Raw genomic sequence first — 9,464 nt, forward strand, 5'->3', positions numbered from 1 at the left:
TCAGATTTCTGTCTCAAAGGCACCCCAAATGTGAAGTGAATCATGACCTTCTTTCCACTGGGTCCTCCTAACCATCTGGCTGGTGGTCACAACCATCCCCCCTATATATTGCCTCTTGTGTCTAATCAATTACCCCATCCTTTGATTTTATTTCCTAACTGTGTTTTAAATCTCTCATTTCCCCGTATTTTAGCACCACCATCATTGTCCTATAGCTTCATTATCGCCTGGCTGGGCAATGGCATTGGCTGACTCTATTCTCTACTTCATCCTTTCCACACTGCCCATTGTTGTGGAATGCCAGAATAATTCAAATAACAAAACAAAATGACAAATAACAAAATAATTCAAAACAAAACAAAACAGTGCACACACACACACACAGCAAGAACAGCAAACAACAATTACTACAGAAGTCCAATACTTAAAACCTCAATGGCAGGGCAAGGAGTATATGAGAACTCTCTGTACCTTCTGCTCAGTTTTGCTGTGAACCTGAAACTGTTCTAAAAAATTGTCTGTAAGAAAACCTCAATGGCTCCTACTCAATTTTATGTTAAATTCCACATCATATATGTTGAGGTTCCTCAGTAATAACTTAGACTAAAATCTTTCTAAGGGTATTTTCAAACATCTTTTGCCCCCTGTGTAATGAGGAGAAAGTAATGTTTCTGGTAAAAGGACACACAAATCTTGGTGTAAAGCATATAAGAATAATTTTTAGTGTTTTCGCTCATACCTTTCCCAAAGGGAGGAAAAATTGATTGTCACCAGCAGTCAATTAGTCAATAGTCCATTTGTGTTAAAAAAAACAAAAGCATCTTAACTGATTTTTAAAAAATGGAACCAGGGAGAGAATTACAGATAAAAAAAACAGTAAGATATTTCGACACTATTTGAAATTGACTCTTGATCACTCAAAAGTGTCCAATTGCTTTGCTTTCCGTGTTGCAGAATGGAAACCCAGGGAAGCAGCCAATCAAATGATCACCTTCAGACACCTAACGCATATCATATACTGCAGCAATTGTGTTGAGAGTCTTGTAAACCAGTTCCAGAAATTATTTTTGTGAGATGTTGAATTTCAATGCCAGTTGACTCACAACCTTGCCAATCTCTTATGTGTAAAGTAGGGTATTGAGTAAGAAATGGACATTCAGAATGGTGATCTCCAAGGATATGGAAGACTTAAAGGCTCTTGACTCCCTCAAAGCCTCTGAAATTCTCTCCATGGCCTCTCTATTACTGGAGAACACTGTGCCTCTGTTGTGTGTGTGTGTGTGTGTGTGTGTGTGTGTGTGTGTGTGTTGGGGGGAGGGGGAGATAAGAGTCTATCTCTTACTCCATCCGTCACGGGCTCTCGGAGGCTAACTTGGTTTCAAATACAACATAGCCCAGAGAGTAGAGTATAGACTCAGAGCACGAAGACAAAGCATTACACTTAAAAAACTTCCCACTTGTATCACGAAAAATTTGGAGGTAATGTAGGATTTTATTTTCATGGTCCTATTTCAAGGAGGACAGGACACAAATTTGGACTGGATTATATTCAGTACTACTATAATAGTAGTAGTACTACTACTATCATATTCAGAATATACCATACTCCCCTAAAATAACACATGTGAGCAGCAGGCTGACCTTGATAGTCAGCTGGATTGGAAAAGGTAAGTTCGGACGCAGCATCCATCCATGCTAACTGACACTGGAATATGATCCTCTTACGCTTAATGTAGAGGAAGGAAATAAATGACAGCTTGAGATAGAGATGTTATCACTTTAACTATGTTTCATGCCAGAGCATAAAATGCTCTTATCTGTTCCTTGCTGTTGGTGAAGGAAGCAGTGAGATATTTAAAAAATATTTTACTAGCTCTCTAGGCTGGAAATGCTGACACAGCAGGGGGCTGCTACTAAAATAGGTCCCTGGTTTCAGTGGAAATGAACAAAGTCTGAGGGCAGGTGACTGAACTTATGTGGGGTATTTAATCACAGTAACAAATGGACATGGTCATCATGTAGATATAAAGTGGCAGCAGGTCCATTGCTGAGTTGGTTCCCATTTTTTCTGTTCAGTTCCACCTGGTCAGGGACAAGGTCTTATCTTCATGTCTTCATTTTCACACTTGGTGTCTAAGCATCAGCTCCCTGGTTCTCACTATATAATGTCCTTCATCCTGCTCTTTCACAAACTATAATCCCTTCAGTTATTTCTTTTATTTTTCTCTCCTTTTTGGTCTCATATACATAGGATTTGATTAGTCTTAACCCTTGACTCATAACACACAGGCATTGTTTATTGATGCATGTTATTTATTTATTTAAAAAAATAGTGGGAGGGGCTTCCCTGGTGGCGCAGTGGTTGGGAGTCCGCCTGCCGATGCAGGGGGCACGTGTTCGTGTCCTGGTCCGGGAAGATCCCACATGCCGCGGAGCGGCTGGGCCCGTGAGGCATGGCCGTTGAGCCTGCGTGTCCGGAGCCTGTGCTCCGCAACGGGAGAGGCCACAGCAGTGAGAGGCCCGCGTACCGCCAAAAAAAAAAAAAAAAATATATATATATATATATATATATATAGTGGGTAATTATGAAACATCTGCCCCACTCATCCAATGATATGCAAGGTAGACCTTGACAATATTTAAATATTTAAACTATGTGGTTTACCCCCATCTCATCTCCTGCCACTCCTCATCCAAGTCCCACATTAAACATCATCCTGAACTTGGGTCATCACCCTCGCTTGCCACTGTGTGTTGGTAAATGTTTGACAACCAGCTCTCTGGAGGAAAATACAACAAGCCCTGATTTGTGGTGTCTGCTGATTACTGTGGTGTAAACATCCCTACTATGGCTGATTTCAAGCTATTAGCATGATGTCACTGACATTAAAGTTGGGAAAGATGTGTACAATGGGCCCTCGTGAGCTGTAAAATCCAGCTCCAGCGACAGCTGTTTCTTGCTTTACTTTTAATGTAATATTTTTCTAATATATCTGAGGTTGTGAAAATTATTTTCTTGATTCAGTTGCTTTTAGCTTTATAAAAACTGTGTCATGCTTTACAAAATCTTACCAGGGTTAGTTTTTGTAGTTGGTATTATATTGCTAAGATTACCTATAACATGGCTTATCCCTGTAGTGCATTCATTTTGACGGACGTATGTAGTTTTCCACCACATGAATATACCACAGTTTATTCATTCACTCTCTTGTCAATGCATAGGTGCCTTGGTTGCAGGTTTTGCTACTGTGAACAGTGCTGCTGAGAACAGATTTTTATTTATGTCTTCTGCATGATAAGCACATGCAGAAGCTTCCTTGATGTAGTGGATTTGTTGGGTCATGGAATAAAGGAATGACCAACTATATGAGTTAATGCCAGTGTTTCCCAATTGTTTGCATCACTTATGCTCACAGCAGTAATCCTGTGGACCAGACCCCCTCTAACAGTTTACATTTCTTTGCTAATCAAATGGGTATCAACTTACATATCATTGCGTCTTGCTTCATGTTTCCTGATCACCAGTGGAGTCAAATATCTCCTCATGTGTTTATTGATCATAGATGATTCTTCTATTAAGTGTATGTTAATATCTTTTGTTTTTTTCGCGGGCCATACAGTATTTGTGGTCAATGTGTGATTTTTCCTATAAAGGGATTTTTTTGAGGGGTTTACACTCACTGCTCCACTTACTATCTTCTGGCTTCCGACAGAACTTTCTGGTTTTATAGACAAGACTTGTTGTCTGAAGTCTTTCTTATTTACTCTGTCTTCTCTTCCCTCTGACACCTTTGTTGAGAGACAGAAACACATTCCCTGTGAAGGTTCGGGGCATGCTCTGTACCTGGGTTTAAAGGGTGCACCCCATGCAGTCCTACCCTGTTCATTCATCAACCCCAATACTATATATAGCACATCCCTGAATTCTTTCAAGAGTGAACATCTCTACTTGGCCTCCTAATGATTCTGTTTATCTTGAGGGCCTAGGATGGTGACAAGACAGTGCTGAATTTTCTTGGAGAGACAAATGCCAGAGTTTATTATAAAAATACACAGTGCATTATGGAAGCATTTTGAGATGTGCCTATAGGATTATGTGTTGATTTATCTAAGAAGATATGATTAACACATGGCAGAGTCAGAAGAAAAATCCAGGTTTTATAATTTTCAGCCCAGGGAACTTTCCAGGTTGGTTGGCCATGTATAGGACCAGCTCCATTCCCATATGGCTGGCTCTCTAACACCATGCTTTTTCCACGCTCCGTACTCAGATATTTTCTCTCTCTTTCTGCATACACACGATCACAGCTGACTCAGTCAGAGAGGCTGTGGTTTTTCTCTCTCCACACCTCCTTCCACGGGGCTCCATGGCTTTGGTGGGGTGGGGGGTGGGAGCTGTTACAAAGGTTCTTGTTTTGGTCTCTGATCTCTGCCCAGCGCTGTGTCTCTGAAACCACAGAAGTAGAGGCTGCTGTCAGCAGGATGCACATTTGTCACCATCAGAGATGAAAATGTGGCGTTTGGGTGGCTGACGGGGTACTTGTCCTCGGTATAACCTTGTTCGTATGTGGCATCAGAGCCCCTATTAGAAGTGGCCATCAGCACAAGGCCCTGTTTGGGGAACTGATGATACCAATACACAGTTGTGGCTTGAAGTGTCTCTGAACGGCACTGGATGGTCACAGACGCTCCACTCTTACAGATAGCCCTGCTGGGATGTTGAGAGACGAGAGCACTGAGCCCAGAGCCTGCTGAGACAGAGGTCAAGGAGATGAGAGGCCAGCAGGACAGACAGACATGACCACAGGCAGAAAAATCACAGCCACGTTCGCTCACCTTTCTCTCAGCTCCCAGAGAATCCTGTTTGTTTTGTGAAATCTGCCTATCCTAATCCCCCGTCTCCCCTGACGGGTGACTTCTCACCTCACCCTTTACAGCTCCGGAGAACACGGATGTTCCCTCTCATTTTGATCAGTGTAAAAACCCCACAACCTCTGGCTGTCACTTCACTCGTGCCAACACACACGCACACTTGCCCAAACTACTCAGATAACAAGGCCCGTACCGGGTCCCAGAAGCAGCAGAAACACCAACATCTTCAGGACCCAGCCTCACACCACACGTCTCCGAAGAGAGGTAGGACCTTGCTCTTCAATCTTCCTTTTTCCACCCCTAGAAGGAGGGACGACTGTTTATGTAATCCTAAAGATGCTCAACTCTGCCTCCTGGTGGCCATCATTGCCAATGATGCAGGATCCATCGCTCTTTCTGAATATCAAAGAACTCTACAAACACTGCTGGAAGGGGCCTCAGAGATGTTCTAACTCAACTCCCAATTCTATAGAACATAAATTGAGACCTAGATCATTGCAGTGACTTCAGTTTCTTAGTCTTATATAAGGAAAGAGCTATATGTTTGTGTAGTAAATGACATTATAGTTAATTCTTTACTTCTATAACATATCCTCAAAGTAACCAAGACAACTCACTAGAACGAGTGATTAACTACGTTAATCACTAGAACTATGGCTGAACATAAGAAATCCTAGACTAGAAGCTCAATGTTTCTTCACACTGATAAGGACACTTCCTCATCTTCTCAAAGAAGTATGTATTTCATGACTATCTTATGCCAGGCCCCTCATACTGATGGACTTAATGCTAAACATATCTATTTATTACAGTCTGTATGTCTGTGTAAATCAACGTGGAGGCTATGAGGATAATTTATAGCTATTTCATCATGATACAGGTCGTCAGCTAAGCATTGGACAATGGAAATAGCTTATAGGAGATCTAGGGAATTATTTCTGTTTTGAACATGTTAGAATATGTTCTAAACGGCTCAGGCTTGGAAATGTATAGCAATTTCAAAGAGGTTAAAGATTTTTCTCCAAGGCAGTATACTTTCATTTTCATAACAACCTCCTACTTGTGTTTTCATTTAATATTTAGTTCTTTTTACCTGGAATGGGTAACTTAAAAAGGTGGAATTAGAATTTGACCCATCAAATTGTATTAGTGCTCTAGTGACATAGATTTTTATCATGGAAATTACTGCATACTACTTATTACTATACACATAATACTGATATATGTATTAAAGGCCATCTGACATGCTCTTGTGGTTGGTTTTTTTTTATGATGGGGTGGATCACATTAGAATGGGATCATCTCCCATTATAACTACTTTTTCTGCAAAGAGCAGGTGAATGTGCCTTGTAATGGATTACTTCTGGCACAATATTGTGACATATGGGATGAAGTGGCCGGAAGCTCCTGGATCAGAAGACAATCTTTCTACTCCTTTTGAGGACCACCAGCCATTAGGTATATACCTGCGGTGTTTTATATTACTGTATCAACTTAACTAAGGAGGAAACAAATTTTCCAGAATTTTCTTCGTGTTATAGTTCTTGATTAGAGTTGACCTCAGAAACAGTATTTGCAAATGAAGCAGCTGTCATGATGCTCTGAAGTCGTCATTGGTCCAAGGCAGTGAGGGACAGGATCAGAAGTACCAATTTTTCATACTATGGTAGCTACTCTTCAAAGAGGGCACCAGATCGGGCTTCCCTGGTGGCGCAGCGGTTGAGGGTCCGCCTGCCGATGCAGCGGTCGCGGGTTCGTGCCCCGGTCTGGGAGGATCCCGCGTGCCGCGGAGCGGCTGGGCCCGTGAGCCGTGGACGCTGAGCCTGCGCGTCCGGAGCCTGTGCTCCGCGGCGGGAGAGGCCGCGGCGGTGAGAGGCTCGCGTACAAAAAAAAAAAAAAAAAAAGATGGTACCAGATGAAGCACACCTCCCAGTATCCACATTCCTCTAAGTCCCTTCCTCTTGAATCTGGGCTTGCCTGAATGGAGGTGATGCTATGATTTTCCACCTGTAGATCCCACCTGGGTCTCTTGAATTCTCACTTCCGGGGAAGCCAGCCACTAGGTAATCATTTTCACTACCCTGAGGCCACCATGCTGTGAGGAAACTCACCTAACCACGTTGAGGGGCTGTATGTAGAAAGAGAGACATGCCAGGCTGGTCCACAGCCGTTCCCGTCACCTCAGGCGAGGGATCAGGCATGTGTGGAAAGAAGCCAGCTTGGATGTGCAGGTAACTGGAGCCTTGAGGTGTCTCTAGCCTCAGGGACTACCTGATCGTGACGGCATGAGACACCCCAAGTGGGAACGGCCCAGCCGATCCCGCTCAGCCCACAGAATCATGAGACATAATACATGTTTAAGTCACCACAGTTTGAAGTGGTTGTTGTTATCATTGTCTTTCTAAGCTTTTAAAATGAGATATAAAGTACACATAATAGACTGTACCAATCTTGAGTGTACAGCGTAGTGAACTTTCACAAATGAGTGCATCCTATGGAAAAACCCGAATGAATTTTTTGGCCAACCCAGGATATAACTATCACCCAGATCAAGATATAGGACATTTTCAGAACCCCAGAAGCCTCCCTCATGCTTCTCTCCAAGTAAATTAAAAATGTCCTCAAATGTAGCCATTATTTTAACTTTGTATATAGTCTGTACTCTGGCTTCTTTTTTGTTTAAGATTATGTGTATGAGATTCATTCATGACTGTGCAAATAATATTTGTTTTTTTGCTATATTTTATCCTATTACTAAGTGTAACTCTATTTATTCATTGCATGGTTGATGGACAATGGGGTGTTTTCCAGTTCGAGGTTGTCACGAATAAAGCTGCTGGGATAGTATGTTTTTCTCACATATCCTTTTCTATTTCCTCAAAATTCTGGAATATTTCTTAAGTTTGTGTACAGTTAAATTGGTTTTCTGACTTGCCTAATTTACTACTGATTGCTTCCAGTATATTTAAATTCAGAAATTGGATTTTATTTTTCCATAAATTGTTCTTCCTAGGTGATAGATGCAATGGCTTCTTAAAACTTGCTAAGAAAGCATTTAGTGATACTTTAACTTTTTTGACTTTCATTTCATACAGTAACTCTTTTACAACTTGGTTATGGGAATGGGGGCTATTATGAAATTTCACAACTAAAGAGTTCTTTTCTGTACTAGGACCACTCTGAAAAAGTAAATGTTTCAATAGTTTTAGAGTAGATGTTTTAAAATCAAGTAAAGTCCATCTGCTTTGTTTCATAAATTCTTCCACTGACGGGAAGAAATCCGTATCCTTTCTGGTTATGCCCAAGATAAAGAAAAACAAGATTACCTATCTCTTAAAAAAATTTTTTTAAATTTTTAACATCTTTATTGGAGTATAATTGCTTTACAATGGTGTGTTAGTTTCTGCTGTATAACAAAGTGAATCAGCTATATGTATACATACATCCCCATGTCCCCTCCCTCTTGTGTCTCCCTCCCACCCTCCCTATCCCACCCCTCTAGGTGGTCACAAAGCACCGAGCTGATCTCCCTGTTCTATGCGGCTGCTTCCCACTACTATCTGTTTTACATTTAAGATTGCCTATCTCTGACTGTCCTCCCTTTAATTTCCTTTCTTTCATTGGACAGATAGCCTCACCCCCTCCCAGGATTTCTGGAGCATGGCTTCTACGCAGGGAGCAGAGAGCTCGAGGGGCTGTGTCTCCTACTGGTCTATCACTGCATCAGCTAGCTCAGGGGAGGACTGATTTGGAGGCATCTGTGAGCATGGTCTGGACAAAGTAAAGGATCTTAGATCCATCCGTTCCCAACTATCTCCTTACCATTTCAGAGAGCGCTAGCTGCAGTGAGGGCTTGGAACTCTCATCATGTCACATTTTAGTGCTTTAAATACTATTCAAGGGGTTAGTATCTCTTTTCCATCTCTGTTTCTCAGTATTTTGGTGCTAGTGTGAATATGTGGGAGAATATATGGGAGAAGAAAGCCAAAGTTAACACAAAATTCAAGAAGGAACCCGAATAAAATGCCTGGAGCCAAGGCTTGTACGTAATGGTCAGGGACTCCCCACGTGTTCCCCAAAATTGCTTGTCCCAAGAGACACAGGGTCACACCGAGGAGACTGGGACTCTTAAATGCTTCCAAGAATGATTTAAAAATATGTTTCATACAGCCTTTTTAGCTGTATGCAGTGGGAGGGTTAGTCTGAATAATATGGGCTGTCAATCTTTTCTAGAAACAGAACTATGTGATTAAATAAATATTTGTGACAAAATGAAGTTCCAAGAATTAACACACTTGCCTCCTAATTTGATAGATTGGTGGCAGACCACAAAAGGAGAAAAGATACACAAAATATGAAGACCATTTGCAAAATAATACTGGTCACCGGTCTGCTTATGAGTCATGCAAACATTTCTCTGAAGCCTGACTCTTCTAAGTGCCAAGCCTACATTTACAAGAGCCTGGTAGGTATTTCTACGCACACATCCAAGGAAGGCCCACTAGAACTAGAAGCCCAGTTTTGTCTAATAACGTTGCTCCACCCATTTTCCCAAATTTTCTCCTATTGCCATATTCCGGGGAGGAGGTGGT

The 9,464-nt window shown here is 41.7% G+C and overlaps 1 gene segment (V, D, J or C); it reads right to left on the bottom strand.

Moving 5' to 3' along the window:
* Positions 1-4,058: 4,058 nt before the first annotated feature.
* Positions 4,059-5,255, bottom strand: LOC125965467 (T cell receptor beta variable 20-1-like). The segment is given in 2 exon segments: positions 4,059-4,748; positions 5,066-5,255. Coding segments are annotated over 2 exon segments (381 nt in total).
* Positions 5,256-9,464: the final 4,209 nt, after the last annotated feature.

The sequence above is a fragment of the Orcinus orca genome, chromosome 9, assembly GCF_937001465.1.
Source record: "Orcinus orca chromosome 9, mOrcOrc1.1, whole genome shotgun sequence".
Lineage (NCBI taxonomy): Eukaryota > Metazoa > Chordata > Mammalia > Artiodactyla > Delphinidae > Orcinus > Orcinus orca.